At 43.1% G+C, this 20,156-nt stretch overlaps 2 protein-coding genes across 5 annotated transcripts in view; one reads left to right on the top strand and one right to left on the bottom strand.

Annotated features, from left to right (window-relative positions):
• The first annotated feature begins 80 nt into the window (after window positions 1-80).
• Emg1 (EMG1 N1-specific pseudouridine methyltransferase) lies at window positions 81-7,596 on the top strand. 2 transcript variants are annotated; one of them, XM_026403208.2, is made up of 6 exons: window positions 81-387; window positions 5,624-5,725; window positions 5,841-5,982; window positions 6,519-6,577; window positions 6,654-6,803; window positions 7,174-7,596. In XM_026403208.2, the coding sequence occupies exons 1-6, from the start codon at window positions 220-222 to the stop codon at window positions 7,285-7,287; spliced, it is 735 nt and encodes a 244-aa protein (XP_026258993.1). In that variant the 5' UTR covers window positions 81-219; the 3' UTR covers window positions 7,288-7,596. The 2 variants fall into 2 exon arrangements, with proteins under 2 accessions (XP_026258993.1, XP_077655342.1); XM_077799216.1 differs by having other exon boundaries at window positions 327-401.
• The window catches only part of Lpcat3 (lysophosphatidylcholine acyltransferase 3), a 52,905-nt gene continuing 34,419 nt past the window's right edge, over window positions 1,671-20,156 (bottom strand). Inside the window, exons 2-13 of one of the 3 annotated variants that reach the window (XM_026403205.2) lie at window positions 14,596-14,703; window positions 13,060-13,166; window positions 12,430-12,523; window positions 12,225-12,262; window positions 11,618-11,796; window positions 10,699-10,807; window positions 9,839-9,925; window positions 9,577-9,743; window positions 8,745-8,892; window positions 8,508-8,666; window positions 8,287-8,415; window positions 1,671-1,937 (exon numbers count right to left, since the gene is read on the bottom strand). In XM_026403205.2, coding sequence (XP_026258990.1) covers window positions 8,299-8,415; window positions 8,508-8,666; window positions 8,745-8,892; window positions 9,577-9,743; window positions 9,839-9,925; window positions 10,699-10,807; window positions 11,618-11,796; window positions 12,225-12,262; window positions 12,430-12,523; window positions 13,060-13,166; window positions 14,596-14,703 — 1,313 coding nt within the window. In that variant the 3' untranslated portion in view covers window positions 1,671-1,937; window positions 8,287-8,298. Of the gene's footprint in view, window positions 1,938-7,742; window positions 8,056-8,286; window positions 8,416-8,507; window positions 8,667-8,744; window positions 8,893-9,576; window positions 9,744-9,838; window positions 9,926-10,698; window positions 10,808-11,617; window positions 11,797-12,224; window positions 12,263-12,429; window positions 12,524-13,059; window positions 13,167-14,595; window positions 14,704-20,156 lie in introns of those variants that run through there. The other 2 variants (XM_026403204.2, XM_026403206.2) reach the window with 2 other exon arrangements.

Raw genomic sequence — 20,156 nt, 5'->3', positions numbered from 1 at the left:
AACCCTCCCCTTTTGCTTACAGCGGACCCGAACTTCGCGCACAGGAATCACGCACCCGGAAGCTCCTCCCCTTTTTGGAACCCTGCTGACCCGGACTTCAAGCCCTCGCCGTTTCTGAGCGCCCACTTTCAAAATGGCATCCGGAAGGAAGTTTGCGATTCTGACGAGCTCGAGGTGCTAGTTAAAGACGTTAGCACGACTTCCGGGCTGGCTGTAAAGATGGCCGCGCCCAGTGATGAGTTCCAACCTCGTGAGCTGCGCTTTGGCGAGCAGGAGCAGGACTGGGATGCTGTGGCTCCTAAGAGGCCTCGACTCGGGGCAGGAAGCAAGAGTGGAGGTCGTAGGCTCATTGTGGTGTTGGAAGGGGCCAGTCTGGAAACCGTCAAGGTAGTTTGGAACAGGTAGACATAAGCTGGGTCTCCGTGGGATTTAGGGAGGATGGAGAAAGAGTTGAAGGATGGTTCACCTAGTAGGCAGTCTCTGGTTTCACATTCTGTGTTGCAATACCAATTTTCTTTTGTTTTTCTTGACTCCCACTCCCACTTTCTTGACTCTCACGTCCTTGATTCCATTTGTTTACCAAGATTACCTAATATAAAATCAACTCAAGTGAGGCGAGATCGTCTATCGCACCCTCCTACATCCCAAAGGAGAAAGGTAGTTACTGTAGCCTAGGTTGTCCAACCTTTTATTGCTAAGGACTTAATCTTTAATTTCGTTAAAGGATTTCTGCTGTCATCTGTTTCTATCTACCTCGAATACTGCCTGGACCAATTAATTTAATACATTTTTATTTAGTTTTTACCATCATTTATTTATTTCTCTCAACGGAATAAAACTTAAAGCCTTGGGCAAGCTAAGCTTGTTCATGGAGTAGCCTCCAAAGAAGTTTAGATGTCATATTGCCTTTTTTTTTTTTTAAGGTTATAGGTTGATGCAATCTTTTATTTATTTATTTTATGTGGTGCTGAGGATCGAACCCAGTGCCTCACGCATGCTAGGTGAGCGCTTTACCTCTGAGCCACAACCCCAGCCCCAGATCTTGGTTTTTAACACTTATTTTACTGTATGATTTTGGGAAAATAAGTTTGCTCTCATTTTATAAAATGGGGATATGCCTCAATTGTGTACCACAAAGGGGGACTGTAATGAAAATGCTTTTAAAAAGTATGGGGATTGTGGCTCAGCGGTAGAGTGCTTGCCTAGCATGTGAGAGGCCATAGGTTTGATCCTCAGCACCACATAAAAATAAATAAGTAGAATAAAGATATTGTGTCCAACTACAATAAATATTTTTTAAAAAGTAGTAGTATGTTTTCATAATCTAAGGTGAGATTCTTTTTCCATCTTTTTTTTTTTTTTTTAATTTGTGTTCGAATCCAGAAATGCTTTACCACTGAGCTACATCCCCAGTCTTTTTTATTTTGTATTTTGAAACAAGGCCTGGCAAAACTGCTGAGGACGATTTTGAACTTGTGATCCTCCTGTCTCAGCCTTCTATGTGATAGGGATTACAGGCCTGCACTGGCACGTTTTCATTTTCTCTGGTAATTGATATCTTTCTTCTCTTCCTTTCTTTACCCCTCCTTTTTGCCTTCTTTCTGGATTGAACCCAGAGGTGCTCTAGCACTGAGCTATGTCCCTGTCCCTTAAAACTATTCCAGACGGTCTTTTTTTGGGGGGGCGGGTATTTATTTTTTTGGGGGGGTTAGATCCAAGGGTTCTTTACCACTGGGGTACATCCCCAACTATTTTTCAAATTTTTAAAATTTGAGAGTCTTGCTAAATTGCTTAGAGCCTTGCTGTGGCCGACTTCAAATTTGTGATCCTCCGGCTGGGGATGTGGCTCAAGCAGTAGCGTGCTCGCCAGGCATGCGTGCGGGCCGGGTTTGATCCTCAGCACCACATACAAACAAAGATGTTGTGTCCGCCGAAAACTAAAAAAAAAAAAACAAAATATTAAAATTCTCTCTCTCTCCGTTTTTAAAAAAACAAAAACAAATTTGTGCTCCTTTTTGCCTCAGCCTCCCAAATTGCTGGGATTACAGGTATGCACCACTGCATCTGGTGAGGCTGGGTCTTGCTATGTAGCCTAGGCTGGCTACTATTTGTGATTCTCCTGCCTCTGCCTCCCATGTGCTCCATCATGCCTGGCTTCTGTAATTCATATTTTTTTCCTCTCCAGATTGAACCCAGGGTGCTTTACCACCAACCTACATCCCTAGCACCCCCCCCCCCACCACCCAATTTTGAGAAAGTTTCTTATTGCCCAGGCTGGTCTTCTACTTGGAATCCTTCTGGCTCAGCTTCCCTGAGTCACTGAGATTATAGGTGTTGTCACTGTGACCATGTCCCAGCCCTTTTGACTGTGTCTTCCTAAATTGTCCAGGCTAACCTCAAATGTAATATATATTTCTACCCTAACAGGCTCTTCTTTCTCACTAATTACTTACTAGCTTTCTGGCCTATTAACTATTCTTTTTTTTGGTACCAGGGATGAATCCAGGGGTGCTTAATCATTGAGCTACATCCCCAGCCCTTTTTTATTTTTTACTTAGAGACAGTTGCTTAGGGCCTCACTAATTTCTGAGACTGGCGTTGAACTTGCAATCCTGTCTCAGCCTCCTGAGCTGCTGTGATTAGAGTCTTGCACTACCTTGCTTGGCCTAGCCTATTAACTCTGAATGTTAATTTTGACATTTGTCATGTCAGGCTATCCCATATAACTGTAATTCGCAAATGTGAAAAGCTTGTTTGTGTCAGCAGTATTTGAGAATGCAGACTCACACTAGACTACCTGGGTTCAAATCCTTTTGGCTACTAGTTGTGTGGCATTAGGCAAATCATTTTACTTAATTGCTTTATATAGTCCATGGGGATAATAATGATTAGAAGGACTAAAGGAATTAAAAACAAAGTGTTTAGAATAATGTCTGGCATTGGAGTAAGTTGTGAATATTATTTATTCCAGATTACTTACTGAGAAGTTTATGGCAAATTAAAATTCATAAAGCAAACTCTAGAAGCATTTGGGCTGTTGTCAACAGTGGTACTTCAAGGGTGATGTAGAATTCATAGCTGGTGGAAATCTTCATCAGACTATATTGTCAAGTTTTGTCTTCAATGTACTGACACCTGTTGTTTCTGCCAGTCTTATTTGAGGCTGTTCTATTTATTTCTATATTCTAACCTCATTTAAGTTCTTTGAAAGCACTAAGTTCTCTTATTCCTTGAGGCCATTGGACATATTGTTCTTTAATTGCAAGCTCCCTTGGTCAGCTTGTTGCAAAAGTGATTTCTACTTTTATCTGTTTATTCACTAATTATTGAGTTTCTGCTGATCATGGTGTCACATGCTATAATACCAACAATTTGGGAGACTGAGGCAGGAAGGTCACAAGTTTGAGGCTACACTCAGCAATTTAATGAGAACTTTTCTCAAAATTAAGAAAAAATAAACCATAAAAAAGGGGCTGGGGATTTAGTGATTTGAGTGTCCCTGGGTTCAATCCCCAGTACAAAAAAAAAAAAATTCTTGAATTTTTATGATGCTGCTCATTCTTCTGTTATTAGGTTAAACCAAGGAATTGCAGGTTGTTTTATTACATTCAGGGAAAGAGATGAATGAATGATAGCTAAAAATAAAGATGTTGAAATTCTTCTATCTCCAATATCTTTTTTTGGTACTGGGGTTTGAACCCGTGGGTGTTCTACCACTGAGCTACACATGCCAACATGTTTTTTAAGTTTTATTTTTTAAAGATTTTTTTCATTGTAGTTGGATACACTACTATTTATTTATTATTATGTGGTTCTGAGAATCGAACCCAGCATATGCTAGGCAAGCGGTCTACTGATGAGCTATATAACCCCAGCCCTTAAGTTTTTTTTTTTTTTTAAAGAAAGGGTCTTGCTTAATTGTGCAGGTTGGTCTCAAACTTGTGATCTTCCTGCCCCAAACTCACAAGTCACTGGGATTATAGGTGTATGTCAGCATGCCTGGCTTTCAATACCTTTTACAGTCAAGACACCTGGTATTCATTCTCTTTATTCTAGTCAGTGATTTTTCAAGCTTATTAACCCACCAAAAAGTTATATTGTGAGCCAGTATACACAATGAACTGTATGACACCAAAAGTTTCATAAATCATTATGTGAAATATTTTGACCCCCCCCCTCCTTTTTGGTAGTACTAGGGATTTAACTCAGGGGTGCTCTAACATGGAACTATATCCCCAGGTTTTTATTTTGCAACAGCGTAGGTTGCCCAAGCTGGGCTTGTACTTGCTGTCCTCCTGCTTCAACTTCTATAGTAGTGGGGATTACAGGCGCCACCCACCCAGCTACTTTGATGTTTCTATTCTGTTTCACTGAAAGAACAAAGTCACTGGTTAAATTCTAATGGATTGAAACTGGATTAGTCTGTTTAAGAGGTTCTTCTTCAAGGAATCCCATGGCTTCAGTTTTTGGTTCTTTGTTCTTTCTTCATGCTTACTCTTTGTGACATTTCTGTTTTTTACTGTGCATGCTGAGCAAGTGCTCTGCCACTGAGCTATACCCCTGGCCATTGTTATTTAGGCTGTTCAAGTGATTTCAGAATCTACATCCCTCTTCCCATAAACTTGCAATTATTTGAGATGCTACAGGTGTAGTCCAACTCTTTTTTAAAAATCATACTTCTATTTGGTCTTTTTTCACATATACATAAAATTACTAGAGTAATATTTGAGACATTTCCATTGTGCTCCTCTTACTCCAGAATTCCTTCTGGCTTTATGCTTGATACATAGGCAGTTTCATATAGAATCCCAATCTTTCAGTGCCTCTGTTCTCACTTTTCCCCAAATAATGTTTCTGCTCTTTCTTGATTTTTTAAAAAAATTTTTGTAGTTATAGATGGGCAGAATGCCTTTTTTAAAAAAAATTTATTTTGTATGTGGTGCTGAGGATAAAACCCAGTGCCTCATGCATGCTAGGCAAGTGCTCTGCCACTGAGCTACAGCCCCAGCCCCTTTCTCAATTCTCTTTTATGTCTTTACTCATGCCAGTCAAAAACTAGGAGTAACCCTTCTAAATTGTTTTACATCTTAGAAAAGTGTTCCTTGACTTCCTATCATTAGGATTTCCACATTAACTTCTATTCACATTTGTAGCATATGCACTTAATCCATGTTTGTTTTAAGCAAACTGAGGGTAGAGGTTATGTATTGTTTTCCCTAGAACATACATATTGCGTCTGTGATAAACATAAGCTTTCAGCCTTGTTCAATAACCTAATTCCTACCTGGTTCTAGAGTGGCCTTCCTAATAACTGCAGTTTTACAATTAGATTTAGTGTAGATTATAGGTTGTGCCCTTCCTCCCTTTCTCTTCTAAGATCTGTTATTTAGGGAGGTATGCATGTAAATGTGGCTGCACAGTGATCCCCTGAAGGACTTGCTGGGCCCCACCCCCAGAGTTTCTGACTTCATAGGCATTAAGTAGGCCTGAGAATTTGCCTATTGAACAAGTTTTCAGTGAACAAGTTTTCAGATGACGATGCTGGTTCAGGGACCACACCTTGAGAATGACTATGCTAAATAATAGAAGCTTCTGTTGCTGTATCACGTTCTCTGTTCTTCAGGTAGGAAAGACATATGAGCTACTCAACTGCGACAAGCACAAGTCCATGTTGTTGAAGAATGGACGGGATCCTGGGGAAGTGAGACCAGACATAACCCACCAGGTAACTAAAGAGATAAAGCTCACACACAGCCTTTTCAACCTTTATATTGAATGTAAGGCAGCTGAACGATATGTCTCTTTAGCCTTCACTGTGCCTTGATTTCTGTCTTCCTCAGAGCTTATTGATGCTGATGGACAGTCCCCTAAATCGAGCTGGCTTGCTGCAGGTTTATATCCACACACAGAAGAATGTGCTGATTGAAGTGAACCCACAGACTCGAATTCCTAGAACCTTTGACCGCTTCTGTGGCCTAATGGGTGAGAAGCCTTTGGATTTAAGTTCAGAATGAACTTGGCAGTAGTGAAGAAGGGAGGAAGAGGAAAAGGGAGAATGAAATGTGGCATTATTCAGTGAGGGGAAAGGGATGTGACTAATGCCAGGACAGACTCGTGTTATTTTTCCACATTCATGGAAATTCTACTCTCCTATTTTTTGTTTTTTCTTTTCTTTTTATATTCTTTTTTGAGTTGTAGATGGACACGGTACCTTTATTTTTTTATTTTTATGTGGTGCTAAGGATCGAACCCAGTGCCTGACACATTTTGGCTCTGCCACTGAGCCAAAACCCCAGCCTACTCTCCTGTTTTTTGTAGTAGGTTCCTGGCTGAGCGAAAAAGGGAGATCTGAACATCTCACTACCTACTGGTTGTATGCCTGACAGTCGTTTTTTTGTAACATTTTAAGAGTACAGTCTGGGGATATAAAGGGAACGTAGAACTCGTCTTAGCTATGGGTTTTGCTGGTTGTGTCACTGGTAGGAGTAAACCTAACTCTGAACTTTTTCCTCTTCTAGTTCAGCTTTTACACAAGCTCAGTGTACGAGCAGCTGATGGTCCCCAGAAGCTTTTGAAGGTGAGGTCTTAAACCTACTGATTGGAGGTGGGGTTCTGGGACTGTTATTGGGGCTGATTTTTCTGTTTTTCTTTAGGTAATTAAGAATCCAGTGTCAGATCACTTCCCAGTTGGTTGTATGAAAATTGGCACTTCATTTTCTGTTCCAGTCATCAGTGATGTGCGACAACTGGTGCCTAGGAGTGACCCTATTGTTTTTGTGGTGGGGGCCTTTGCCCATGGCAAGGTAAAGTCTGGGCTTAACCCTTAGATTCTTCATAGAGTTGAAGCTCAGTACAGAATTCCAAGAGCAAGCACTTATCAAGTGTTCTGCCCATGCCAGTTCCCCAGCCTTGACAATCCTTGTCCTTATAAAATGAGAAGTAGAGGGTAGCAATACATCTAGAAGACAAATGGTGGTTCCAATTCCTGCCTCAGTGTATCCTTTGAGGATTGCTGGCATATTTGTAACAGACAAAGCTAGCATCTTCTTCGTTCTTTTTAGAAGTCTTGATATTAAACACACTGGTGAAAAATTAGCTGAGCCATTTTTCCCACCCTGAAGAAGGGCCGAACTTGCTATGGAGTGACTATTGACCAGATTCTTCTCTCCTAAGGTCAATGTGGAATATACAGAGAAGATGGTGTCCATGAGCAACTACCCTCTTTCTGCTGCCCTCACCTGTGCTAAACTTACCACAGCCTTTGAAGAAGTATGGGGGGTTATTTGACAGTAGCAGAACCTAGTTCTGAAACAAAGGACTGTTGGCGTTGTATCCGTTGACTCTGTTGACTGCTGCTGCACTGAAGACTGTGGAGTTTGGGGAAAATATTGCTGTATATTTGCTCTTCTTTAACCTATAAATACTGTTTTTTTGCAAACCTGGTTATATCTACTTGGATGAACTGTTTGTTCCTCTTAGACTTCAGAGATACACAGAGTTTGCAGATTTGGTTGGTTGAAGGCTTTGAAGGCAGGCTTTAGTTCCTGTTTTCCCAGATTCCTGTACTGTTAAGGGAAAGAACCTGATGACTTCAGCCATGGCAAGTACAGAGAATTGTGTGTTTGAAAGAAAGCAGTCAGGAATGCTAGCAGTGAAAAACTGAACAAACAGAAGTGATTTTATCTGGTACAGTTCCAAGATAGAAAAAGTGGAGCAGGTGGGGCCTTGTGCCCTCCCTCCCCCCCATGGGGGGGGTGGACGTAGCAGCACATATACAATCGTAGTAAATTGGCAGAAGAAGAACACAACAGATTCCTGGCTAGAGAGGAGAGATAAGGCAACGTGCATGGGGGAGCCTGAGGGGGGTGCATCCCCTCTGCTCCTCCCACAAGAACTTCCCCTTTGGCCCAGTGAAGACTTGGCGGGCAGCAGAGGCACAGCTGGGAGTGGCATGGCTTCCAGCTCCCTGGCTTTTCTGTTCACTGTGCTCTTAGGTGAGGGAGTGCTATGAAAAGGGAGACAAGTAGTTTCTGCACCAGTCCTGCTCTAGGCCACCTGCAAGGCAAGATGTGAATGGAAGGCTGGTCAGAGTGGCATGTCCAGGTCCTGGTCTGGGTCCTGCAGCTTCTGCCTACATTCCTTAGAGTATCAATACCCCATACTGTGTTCCTCAGCGCCAGACTACATTGAAATCCACCCCAAATTTCCAATACCAGCTTTTCTCCTAGTCTGTGGCTCCAGTCTAAAACCTGGCAGTTTTACATTAGGTGTAGAATATTTACTTACCAGGGAAATAGATTATTCCATTTTCTTTAACTTCTCTTTCCTTGGCACCATTGATTTGTGAATATAAGGCAATATGAATAGTAGGCTCAGGAAGAAGACATGACCAAGAAAATAGATGGATTTATATACCTGTGGGAAGAGAGAGATGAAGCATGTGGTATCTTGAGGTATGAGAGGTTTTAGTGAGTCTCCTGGTAACCATTTAGGTGGGCCTTAATTACCTTAAACCACTTGTCCCATGTGAAGAGGCAGAAGGCAGTCATTGAATAACCCAAGAAGAGCCAATGGATTGTCTGTTGCACCAAGTAGAAGAAGGGCTGCAGGATAGTAATAGAAGCTAGGTTGCTCAGGGCTGGGCTGTCTCGAATTAGGTTGGCAGCCTGAGGAGGAAGGAGAGTGGTCATCAGTGCCTTGTCTCCTTCTGAATGCCCTTTCTACCCAGCACCCTTGAGGCCCACCTTCTTTTCCACAATAACAATGAGGAATTCCATCTGGAAGCAGACCAGGTATCCTGAGTGTAGGCCATGCCAGAGGGCCAAGAACAGCAATGAGAGACCCTGGGATAATTCTTTATTTCCAAGGAACTTGAGCCGTTTGAAGAAGTAACTAGAGAAAAGGGTGGGCAAGGATGAGCCTTAGACGAACTATTCTCATTCCCACCATCCTGTGTCTGGGTTCTTGGTTCCCTGATGAGTAACTTGACCCACTTGTGGCCATAGGGGGTTGAGGTGCGGGAGACAGTACTAACTGGATATCTTTAGAGATGGAAGGTGATGGCTTTTAGAGTCAGAAAACAAGACTCCAGGTTAACAACTGAATGAATGCCTACTAAGTGCTTGACAGTGAAAGGGCAGTGGGAAAAGAGATCAATCTCAAACTGCTACACTCTAGTGAGGACAATTGAAGAAATAAACAGGGCAATGGGTAACAAATACAGTGGCAGAACTGGGATTAAGCTAGGGCTTGAGGCCCTTTTATGGAATGTTTTTAGGAAGATGAGATAGGTTAAAGGGTATGTAAAAATGACTGGAGGGCTGGGGCTATAGTTCAGTGGCAGAGCACTTGCCTAGCATGTGTGAGGCACTGGGTTTGATCCCTAGCACCACATATAAGTAAGCAAATAAAATAAAGGCATGATGTCCATCTACAACTAAAAAAAGAAAAAAAAAATGGACAGTCTACCCAAGTGGGAAAGATGGACAGAGGAGGCATCAGATATCTCTGCCTTCTAGTGCGGGAAAGCAACAGAAGGAAGGAGTTCAGGTCTAGGGCTCTTCTCCAACTGCTTACCGGGCTACCCAGGCATTGGTGTTGATGTTGAAAGAGGCGATGGTGCCAGTGAAGCGGGGATTTGTCTCGAAGAGCCACACCTTCATGTTAGCACAGGCATCCCACTTTGCTTTTCCATTTTCTTCAAAGCCATTGAAGCCCAGCCCGGTCAAAATGCATACTCCTTCCTGAGGGGAGGCACAGCTCAAGATTCTCTCCACTCCTGCCCTACCAGCCCCCACAGCTTGTCTAAATATGACCCTGTTTCATCTTTCCTACTTACTGTGACCAGCCAACAGGTGACGTATTTGTAAAGCACAAACTTGCCCCAGACCAGCATGTACATGCAGCGGAACCAGAAAGGGTGGTTCTTGAGGAAAGAGAACACATGTGTTAGAGATAGTATATGGGCATGTTCCCCTTAGTGCTCTTCCTTTTCCAATCTGTGTCTGGTTACTTCATACCTGTCAAAATCTGTCAGATGGGCCTGGACAGTCTGGCCTAACTGCCTTTATAACAGGCTAAAGGGAAAAGGCAGGGGAGTGCAGCAAACATCTCTCATCTTCCCTGAGGAGTCCCAGAAAACAGCTCTGTCCCTAACTCTTCTACTGGCTGCCTGCCTTCACAAGGTACTGTCTGAAACAGTAAGTACTAAGGGACCTTACATATCCACATTTCATGTTAGTTTAAGGAGAAACCTACCCAGAATGGATACGAAACTGCTGCAAGCCTTTCAATTGGGCAGGAACAAAGCCAGCATTCCCCTCTCCCTTGGTTTCTGAATTCCCTAGAAGGGCCCAAGACTGTCAGTCAAGAGAAGAAAATAGGCTGGAGGATCAGCAGCTGCTGCACTCCAGGGAGGAACTTGGACATAACAGAGCAAGCTAAGAGCCACTTTAGGGGGAGGAAAGGGGTGCTAAAGTGCACCTGGCACAGCCATGTGCCCACGAAGGTCATTCAGCAAAGGCTGCTGAACATGTCCTGGCCTGGCTGATACTGACACCAACTCTCACAGATCTAGAGCAAAATCAACATGCATTTGTAGATGGCATCACCTACTTCTTTGCTATCTACAGGGGTCCTTGCCTGTCCACTTTCTATCTGGGAGGCAGTGGCAGTGCTGCTGTGTTAACAACCACTCACTTCATAGTCTTCAGTGAGGAGATAGTCTTCTGTGATGTGGGGACTGAGCAGGGTGTAGCCGACCAGGTAGACAAGACCAAGACTCAGGCGCTTGAGAGCAGGTATGGTGCTGGAAAGGAATGAGCTGGGTCACAGAGGGCACAGTCAAAGCCCTTCACCCTGTGACCCTCAGTTAATCAGAAGAGTGTTTCAGGGTAAAAATGACACGAGGAGCTCTGCTTCCAAAGTTGGTACTGTTTCCGGGAAAGAGCTCTCCCCCGAGTGGTTGGTTATAAGGAATGGTACCCACAAACCTGTAAGTCACAGGATGGTAAGGGCAGTGGGGGAGCAGTGTGGGTAAGTCTTGTAGTGTTTAACCCTTCAGGGATGCTATTGAGCTCAGGTTCTTACCAGGGTTCTCAATGTACACTGGGACTGACAATCTCGTGTAGAGAATAATAACCACCAGCAAATTCCAACTTGCTCCTTCCTATCTTGGTTGAACTGATACTGAAACTCATGTTAGACAAGTTCTCAGTGAAGGAATTCTGGTGACTTTTAAATTTTCTTCTGATATATATTCATATATACTTTTACGTATTTAACATTCTCTTGTCTTTTTTCCCTTTAAATGAGAAAACAGGCTTTAAAGACAGGAATGTGACTGGTTCAGACAAAATCCTGTGGCATAAAAATGAATGTTTATGTCTGTGCTACAAATTCAGCATGGATGGCTAGAAGTAACCTGGGTAGAAAAGTGCCCACTAGGACAATGGGCAGATAGAGTGCCTGGTGTGAAAGTCCAGGTCTGTGTGACATGGCTCTGTGTGCTAGGACAGGCTGGAGAATGCAGCTGGGGCTGGCCTTCAGGAAAGTCATTTCAGAAGTGACTGTTGGGTGAGACACCTACACAGAAGTCTTGACCAGGAGGGGCAGTTACCTGTTTGGCATCTTCCCTGGTATGTCAGTCAGCTGCCCCTGCACCAGCTTCATGTAGTGGTTCATTGAGAATTGGGGCCCTACCAAGAAGGCCCCATAGAAGTAGGAGAAACCAGCAACTTCCAGCAGGGAGGGGACACCCCGTATGGCATATTTCTGTTGCTCAGAGGACAAGGAATTCTATGCCGAGAAGAGAATGCATGGTTCAGGATAGCCTCGAATCTCCCCCCAAGAGCCAGTTTGAGTGTCCCCCACCCCTGTGCCCCACTATCTGGGGTTCTTCAGCTTGCCTTCTCCTTGGGGGATGGAAAAGAGTTGCTTCATGTGGAAATGAATATGTGTGGGGTAGCTCAGCAACTGTTGGCTGTTGCTGCTTTGACAAATGCCTTGTTGGCACTGATCTCTGGACTTTGTGCAGGAGCTGGATCCTGAGCAAGTTAAGAGTTGTTGATTCTTGCTCAGAGCTATCTGAAATGGATATCACACAGGCTGGGGAATGAGGGAGAGGCTCTGCCCCTGGTATTTGGGTCCAGTCTTTTGGTAACAATAGCCTTCCTCCTTCCCTCTGGTTAAATGCTTAACCTCTCTGCAGAGGAATTGGTACTTACCTGATTTTTCCCTCCGTCAAAGTAGTCAACAGCCAAACCTGAGCAGAGAGAGAAGGGGTGGGTAGAGTAGAGGGAGAGGACAATGTGAGGATGTGGCCTGTGGACTGAGTGCAGCCAGGAGTGTAATGGGAAAGTACCAGTAAGGTTTTGGTCCGAGGTGGGTAGGGCCCAGCTGGAAGGAGGAAGGCAATGCTCAACCACTCACCAATCAGCTTCAAAGTCAGGACACAATGTGGCATTGTCCACTTGATGTCATAGTTGCCTGTGGCTGTGCAATAATATCCAGCAAGAAGGTAGGCCTAGGAGAGAACCAAGTATTTATTCTACCATCACTACTATGTTTTCTTTACTTTCTCCTCATTCTGGAATCCCTCATTAGAAGCTTTAAGGAGTTTTTTTACAAATGGAGACACTGAGCCTATAATGGGAAGAGATGTGCTCAAGGATTATTAGCAAAATAAGGGCTAAACTGAGACAAGAACTGAGATGCTTAGCTTCCTTAGCTCATTCTAAATTGGTGTTCTTCCTTGCCTTTAGAAAACTTCCCTCATAGACTGCTAGGCTAATCCTGATGAGAACCAATGAAACTCAATTCCATAGTCTTGTGCAAAGGATTAGCTGGTGCACCTTCTTTGAGGCACGGCAGGTGTTAGCATTATGATCTGCATATGAAACACCTGGGCCCAGTAATAGGGTGACCAAAAGTCAGACTGCTGAGTATTGGAAGGAGGGGTTGGAAATGAGATCTCTTAATCCACTGCCTTTTCTACACCATAGTCTCCTACCTCCCTTTTGCCTCAGTTGTGACCTGAGATGCTAAGAGAAAGATGCTTACCATTTGCAAGCAAAAGGTAGTGAGGACAGCAGTCCTGGTGCGGCCCATCAGTCGAAGGATGAGGAACTGAAGTATAACACAGAGCAAGGAGTGGTAGAACTGGTATCCTAGATGCAGAGAACAGAATTTTAGCTTGGTTTTTTATATTTACACTCTTCTGAGGATTTTCAACCACAAAAAGATATCAAAAGAAAACACTTTGGTATTAGGAATATTAATTTTTTTTTTTTTTGTAGTTGTAGATGGACAGCATGCCTTTGTTTTGTTTCATCTTTATGTGGTGCTCAGGATCAAGCCCAGTGCCTCACATATGCTAGGCAAGTGCTCTGCCACTGAGCTATATCCCCAGGGCTGATTTTTTTTTTTTTTAAAGAATAATCTTGTGGCTGGGGATGTGGCTCAAGCGGTAGCGCACTCGCATGGCATGCGTGTGACCAGGGTTCAATCCTCAGCATCACATACAAACAAAGATGTTGTGTCCGCCGATAACTAAAAAATAAATATTAAAATTCTCTCTTTAAAAAAAAAAAAAGAATAATCTGTGATTTTGGTGGAAGGGGATGAAAATTAGTTGTGTAAACATTGGGATTATCAAGGTGTTTATGGAATTTCTGTATGTTTAAATGGAGGGATCATTCTGAGAGGGGTATGCTTGGATCTGTCACTCAGTTATAGCCATGGCACAGAAAGTGATACTTCTCTGTTGATAGGGTCAGGCAAGCTACCATCAAAATGCTTGTATTTATTATTTAAATTTATTTCCACAGTGCTGGAGAATGAACCAGGAACTTGTGCATGCTAAGCAAGTGCTCTACTGCTGAGGTACATTCCTAGCCCTTAAATTTATATATTTATTTTTTGTGGTACTAGGGATTGAACCCAGGGGAGCTCTGGCACTAAGAAATATTGCCAGCCCTTTTTATCTTTTTTATTTTGAGATGGGGTTTCACTAAGTTGCTTATGGTTTTGTTAAATTGCTGAGGCTAGCTTCCAACTTGCTATCTTCCTGCCTCAGCCTCCAAGTATCTGGAATTATAGGTGTGTTCCAAACCTGGCTCTGAATTTATTTTTTAAATCGATATAGAAAAATGTAAATATTTTACATGCTTCTGGGATACCATGTGATGTTTTCATACATGTATAATTTTTAATTGCTTTGCTTAACACATTATTTTTCTTTTTTTAATATTTATTTTTTAGTTTTAAGAGGATACATATCTTTATTTTACATTTATGTGGTGCTGAGGATTGAACTCAGTGCCTCAAGCATGCTAGGCAAGCATTCTACTCCACTGAGCCACAACCTCAGCCAACACATTATTTTTCAAAATGTTTTTACTTGACAGAGGAATGTACATAAAAAGGGGAAAAAAGGAAAAGTTAAGCTGAGCTCTTTCCATATAACCCTCTCTTTGCAAGCAGAGCATTAATTAAAACTTCCCAAACCATCAAATTCTCTCAAGGAAATTTTGTTCAAGTATGTTCCTTCCCAGCATCCTTCTAATCACAGGGTCACTGCTAACTTGGTTTACTTACCAAAGTTAAAATAAGCAATTGAGAGGCCTGTAAAGGCATGGAAGAGATGAATGAGGTAGCTGTCCTTGTAGAAAAGGTAATGTCGATAAAACAAAGCCAAGGGGTACCCTAGATGGGGAGAAAGATAACAAGGTTATTCATGCGTGGTGCCATTTATCTGCTTGAAGCTCAGTCCAGAACAGAGAAAACAAGAACAAAAACAAAACCCCACATATATTATATGGATGTCAACAGAGAGGAGGATAACAGTACCTTAATGATTCCAAAGTTGTTTTGTAAATAAAATTTAGAAGTAAACATACTGATTTTTTTACTGAGGTAATACAGATTCGGATCCTAGGACTAGGTTTTATTTATAACCTATTAGTTATTGCTGGGAATTTTCTCTTCATTGAAATTTTTTTTTGTGTATATGTGTGCTCGGATCAAACCCAGAGCTTTGCACATGACAAGCAAGTGCTCTAGCACTTTTTATTTTTATTTATCTTTTAATATTCTTTTTAAACAAACAGCACCAGGAATAGGGGACCAGAAGAAGGGGAGGAGGGGGAGTGAGGCTCCAGCCCTACAATCCATCCCCACCCACCCATCCCCTTTATATTTTATAATGTATTTACAAGCCCCAGGGGGTGGCATGGGGGGAAGGGGAACTCCCTCAACAGGGTGGAGGCAATTCAGGATCCTTGTCCCTTTGGGACCAAGGCTCTTCTGCTCTTCTGGAAGGCCCTTCTAAGGAAGGTGGCCCTGTCGGTTCCCAAGGTTTTGACATCCAGTACGGAGGCTTGAGGGTAAAGGTCAAAGTGCTGGGTGTGGAATACTCCACTATAGGTGGAAGGGATGGCCTTGAGATCGGAATTGAGACCAGACAAGGACCTTCCAGGTGGGGGAGTACAAGACAACCCAGATCCTCCAAGGCTGCTGCTTAGCTTCTGGTAATTCTGGAAAGGCTTTAGTTCTACTGGGTGCAGCTCTGCTTGCCCCAAGCTAGTGGCGAAGGGTCTAGCAGGTGGAGGCCACACAGTCAGGCTGGGAGGTTGCAAAACAGTGCCCAGAAGTAACAGGGAAAGGGGGTAGGGATGGTGCTGGTGGCAGGGGGCCAAAATTCACCACAAGCAGCTATGAATCTACAATAGGTAAAAGCATCTGCTATGCAGGGGCCCCTGAGGAAGCCATTTTGGCCACAAGGCTACAGAGGAGCAGAGTAAAAATCTGAAGGGGATGGCAGATCCTGGCATACCTGAAACAAAGGTGGGTCAGGTAAAGGGCTGGGGCAGAAAGCTGGAGAGTAGAGGAAAAGAAGCCATCAACTTCTCCAGTTCTGTTACTTGCAGTGTTGAAATCCAGAATCTGGCCCCTTGAGTGCTTCCTACTCCAGAGAGCAGTACTTGAGGGAAGGGCTGGGGTTCTGTAAGGGTGTCCCAGAGCGGAAGCCTCCATTTTGGGATGTAATTTAGAGTCCATGGCCCCCTCCAGAGACCTGGGAACTGGGAGGCACAGGGCTGCCATAGAAGACATGAGGATATAGGTGCTAGCCTAAGAAATGGCCACAGTGCCCAGAACCCAGGCTCTGGGATTGTGGTTCAGCTGAGGCAGAAGCTCTGGGGAGAAGCTCTCGATTTTGGAATATCAGAATGGCCTCAGTGACTGATGCTGTTAGTTCCTTCTCTGATTTTAAACTGTCTCCTACCACTATGTGTTGGTCTGAGTTCTTGTCATGAGGGCCTGTGAACGTCTAGTGCGTTCGGGTCCCTGGGTAAGGGTCGCGAAATCACCGGGACACAGGGGATGCAGAGCCAAGGCAGCAATTGCAACTGCATGCTGAGGTTTATTTGTAAGTTTCTTTTATATTCTTCTTCTAACAAAGCAAGCAATTCTTCAGTAACACTTCATCCACATTGCCCAAATATCATGCCTCAGTGGGTACACAGAGCTAAATCCAAATTGTTCCTGTTCATTTGATAAGTACCCTCCCAAAGTTCTTTGTAGACATTATCTAATCCCCGAATGTACTGTTCCCAGGTCCAGTATGCAGGAAGCTTCTTCCTCTAGGCCAAACCATGCAGAAGCTTGTGTCTTGTGATAAGGGGAAAAGGACCTTTCCTTCTCCTAGCGAGGCATGCCTTCAGCTGACCTAAATCACAGCCACAGCTTCTTGCAAAGTGTCAGGCTGAGGGAGCTAAACTCTGCACACTTAAACCCCAACAAGGGCCAAACTAGATTGCAGGGCCAGGTTGATGGGATGGCTAGAGGCCAAGCTCTGACCCTCAGTCCATGTGCTGCAATTGTTCTGTGCCTATGGGGCCACATGGTAGAGGCTGCTCCAGGGGCAGTTCCTTGGTGTCCCCATCATGGGGATCAGGTGGCCATCTCCTAGGGGGTTCAGAGCCAGGTGGACCCTCATCAGAAACAGCATTCAGGGATGAAGGGGCCTCTGGTCTGCTTGGAGGATCCCTCTGTTACCCCTTGAGTCTTATATCAGGGCAACTTTGCTGACTGCAGAGACTTGATGACACCTGAGAATCCCCACCAGTCTACCCCATGTCAGACTGACTCATCTCTGTACCAGGCATAACCTCAAATGGACTCAGGAGCTCTATCCAGGGCTCCATGGAGCTGGGTTGGTGCCTCTCTTGGCTGGTGGCAGTATGTAAACTATCCTAGATGTGAGGGGTCAGGGCCTCTGTGCCTACATCTTCGGATTCTCCCTGAGGGCCAAGGACCTCAGGCTTTCAGGCAGGATTCCAGAGCTATGAGAAACTGAAAAAGATTCCTCCAGTAGCAGCTCCAGTTTTCCTGGAGGTGACTCCTGCTGTTTGGTGGGGGAAGGGATTAACCCCGGCACAGTCCCAATCGTCAGACTTTAAAAATTTTATTTTGAGACAGGGTCTCATTAAATTGCCCAAGATGGCCTTAAACTTGGAATTCTTTTGCTTCAGCCTCCCAAGTAGCTGAGATTATAGGTGTGTGCCACTGCACCTAGCTCTTTATTCAATTTTCAATGATATGAATGATATAAAGGCCAGGCATGGGGACTGGGGTTGTGGCTTAGCGGTGGAGTGCTCGCCTAGCGTGTGCAAGGCCCTGGGTTCAATCCTTAGCACCACATAAAAAAAAATAAAACAAAGGGCAATGTGTCTACCTAACCACAAAAAAATAAAAAAATAAAAAAAAAATAGCCCAGGCATGGTAGGACATGCCTGTAATTGCAGCAACTCAGGAGGCAAAGGCAGGAGGATCACAAGTTTGAGGTCAGCTTTAGCAACATAGCAAGACTCTCAGCAACTTAACAAGGCCCCGTCTCAAAAAAGGAAAAAAGAAAAAAATGTCTGGGGCTATAGCTCAAAAAAAAGTCTAGGTAAAGCATCTCTGGGTTCAATCCCTATTAGCCACTCCCCGCTCCCCAAAAAAGAGATACAAGGAATCAATGTTCACCTATGCCTTAGAAATATTATTTTACACTTTGTGATCTGTCCTGTTGGCATGTTATCAGATTATCAAGAGGGTAAACATAAATTGATACTGGGCTACAATCTGGGATAGCACCTATAGACAGATGTTCCTCACATTTTACAATCTGGGCACCAACCAAGTTATAACTCTGCTTAGGTATACCAGAAAAATGTCTTTGAAAGCTGTGATTCATAGTACAGTTCAAGGGCCATGTGCAAACTATAGGGGATCTCCTGATGCGCCATGTACTGATTATTCAGGGCCAGAGGTTGCTTACTAAATTAAAAAGGATCAATACATTTGGGATTCTTAAACTAAAATAAAGTGTATCTTGTGGTTTTACTGCAGATTCACCTTCAATGTTCTATGAAAAAATCTGGCTGACATGCTTGCCAACATTCCTACTGCTCTAGTGTGTTTTGAAGAACCAGAATCTCCCTACTGTTTTCTGGAAGGACACCTTACCTTTCCTGTCACTGCATAATTAGTATTCTTGAGTTGGCTGTGGCTCACAATTGCTGCAATTCTTGCTTTTAAATTATAAACTGCAGTTTGTTTATCAACAGCAATACAGTTTGTTTTGAGTTTGGTTAACTCTGCAATGTTTAGAAGTGTCATACAGAAAGAAAGTGCTCATTTATGTGTAAACAGTTAAGTAAATGGATAATAACGTTATATTTTGGCTTATATCCTTTTAGTCTTGTTTTAAAAATATTTTTTAGTGTTGACGGACCTTTACTTTATTCATTTATTTATACGTGGTGCTAAGAATTGAACCCAGTGCTTCACACATGTGAGGCAAGCACTCTACCACTGAGCCACAACCCCAGCCCTAATCTTTTTCCACTATACTTTTTTAAAACTTATGAGCTTGTACACATATTTTTTTCACATAACAGTATATATTTTAAAAATATTTTTTAGTTTTAGGTGGACACAATACCTTTATTTTTCATTTATGTGGTGCTGAGGATCGAACCCAGTGCCTCGTGCATGCTAGGCGAGCACTTTACCACTGAGCCATAACCCTAGCCCCCACATAACAGTATATTACCATTTGATCTTGGTTCCAGAATTTACTGGTGTTCTCTTCTGCTCCCATAATAGGCTAGGCCCTTTATCAAATTTATAGCTTCATACAAACATAGTAGGCCCTTGAATATTGGGGGGATTGGGGGACTCAACACCCCACCTCCCAGAAGAAAATGTGCATAAACCTTTTTTTCCTTCCAGTACTAGGACTTTAAGGATGCTAGACACTAGGCCACATCCCTATCCCCTGCACATAATTTCTTAACTACTAGCAGCCTGCTATTGACTAAGAGCCTTTTCAGTAACATCAATATTCAACACATATTTTGTACATTATATGTATTATATATTTTTGTTTTTTGCAATACTAGGGATGGAACCCAGACATTACTCTACTACTGAATACGCCCCCAGCTTTTTTTATTTTTATTTTGAGATAAAGTCTCCCTAATTTGTCCAGACTAGCATCAAAATTTTTTCCTTTTTTTTTTTGGTACTAGGGATAGAACCCTGGGGCACTCAACCACTGAGCCACATCCCCAGCCCTATTTTCTATTTTATTTAGAGACAGGGTCTCACTGAGTTGCTTAGGGCTTTGCTAAGTTGCTGAGGCTGGCTTTGGCCTTGCAATCCTCCTGTCTCAACTTCCCAAGCTGCTGGAATTATAGGTGTGCACCACTTTGCCTTGCTGGCCTCAAACTTTTGATTCTCTGGCCTCAGCCTCCTGAGTAGTTGGGATTACAGGTATGCACCATCATACTCGGCCACTAAAATCTCTAATTATATGGAATGCTTGAAAACTAAAAGATGCAATCATGTTACTCTGTCCTGTTGAGCTGAATATGATTTAACATTTTCTTGTAGATCTGGGTCATTTCTATTCCCAAGTAGAGTCACCATGGCTTTTTAACCTTTAAGGTTGTAGGAATCTGTTTACTCTAATTCTACACCATCCTGGATTCTGAGTTCATGCATTCATTTCTTACAGCTTTTCTGTCTCTTTCCTTGCTATTGTGGGTTCAATAAGTCACTTCTTGAACTTTCAGTGAGTCTGCAAGAATAGTTACCTTTTTTTGTTG

The sequence above is a fragment of the Urocitellus parryii genome, chromosome 5 (assembly GCF_045843805.1).
Source record: "Urocitellus parryii isolate mUroPar1 chromosome 5, mUroPar1.hap1, whole genome shotgun sequence".
NCBI lineage: Eukaryota > Metazoa > Chordata > Mammalia > Rodentia > Sciuridae > Urocitellus > Urocitellus parryii.
Note: the sequence above shows the minus strand (reverse complement) of the source record. Positions and strands in the feature narration are given on the sequence as shown.

Excerpts from the sequence above, each read along its gene's own strand:
- Emg1 (XM_026403208.2), top strand. The coding sequence starts at position 220 with ATGGCCGCGCCCAGTGATGAGTTCCAACCTCGTGAGCTGCGCTTTGGC. Across the intron at positions 5,726-5,840 it reads GACCAGACATAACCCACCAG|AGCTTATTGATGCTGATGGA; the intron begins GTAACTAAAGAG and ends TGTCTTCCTCAG. Across the intron at positions 5,983-6,518 it reads CCGCTTCTGTGGCCTAATGG|TTCAGCTTTTACACAAGCTC; the intron begins GTGAGAAGCCTT and ends TTCCTCTTCTAG.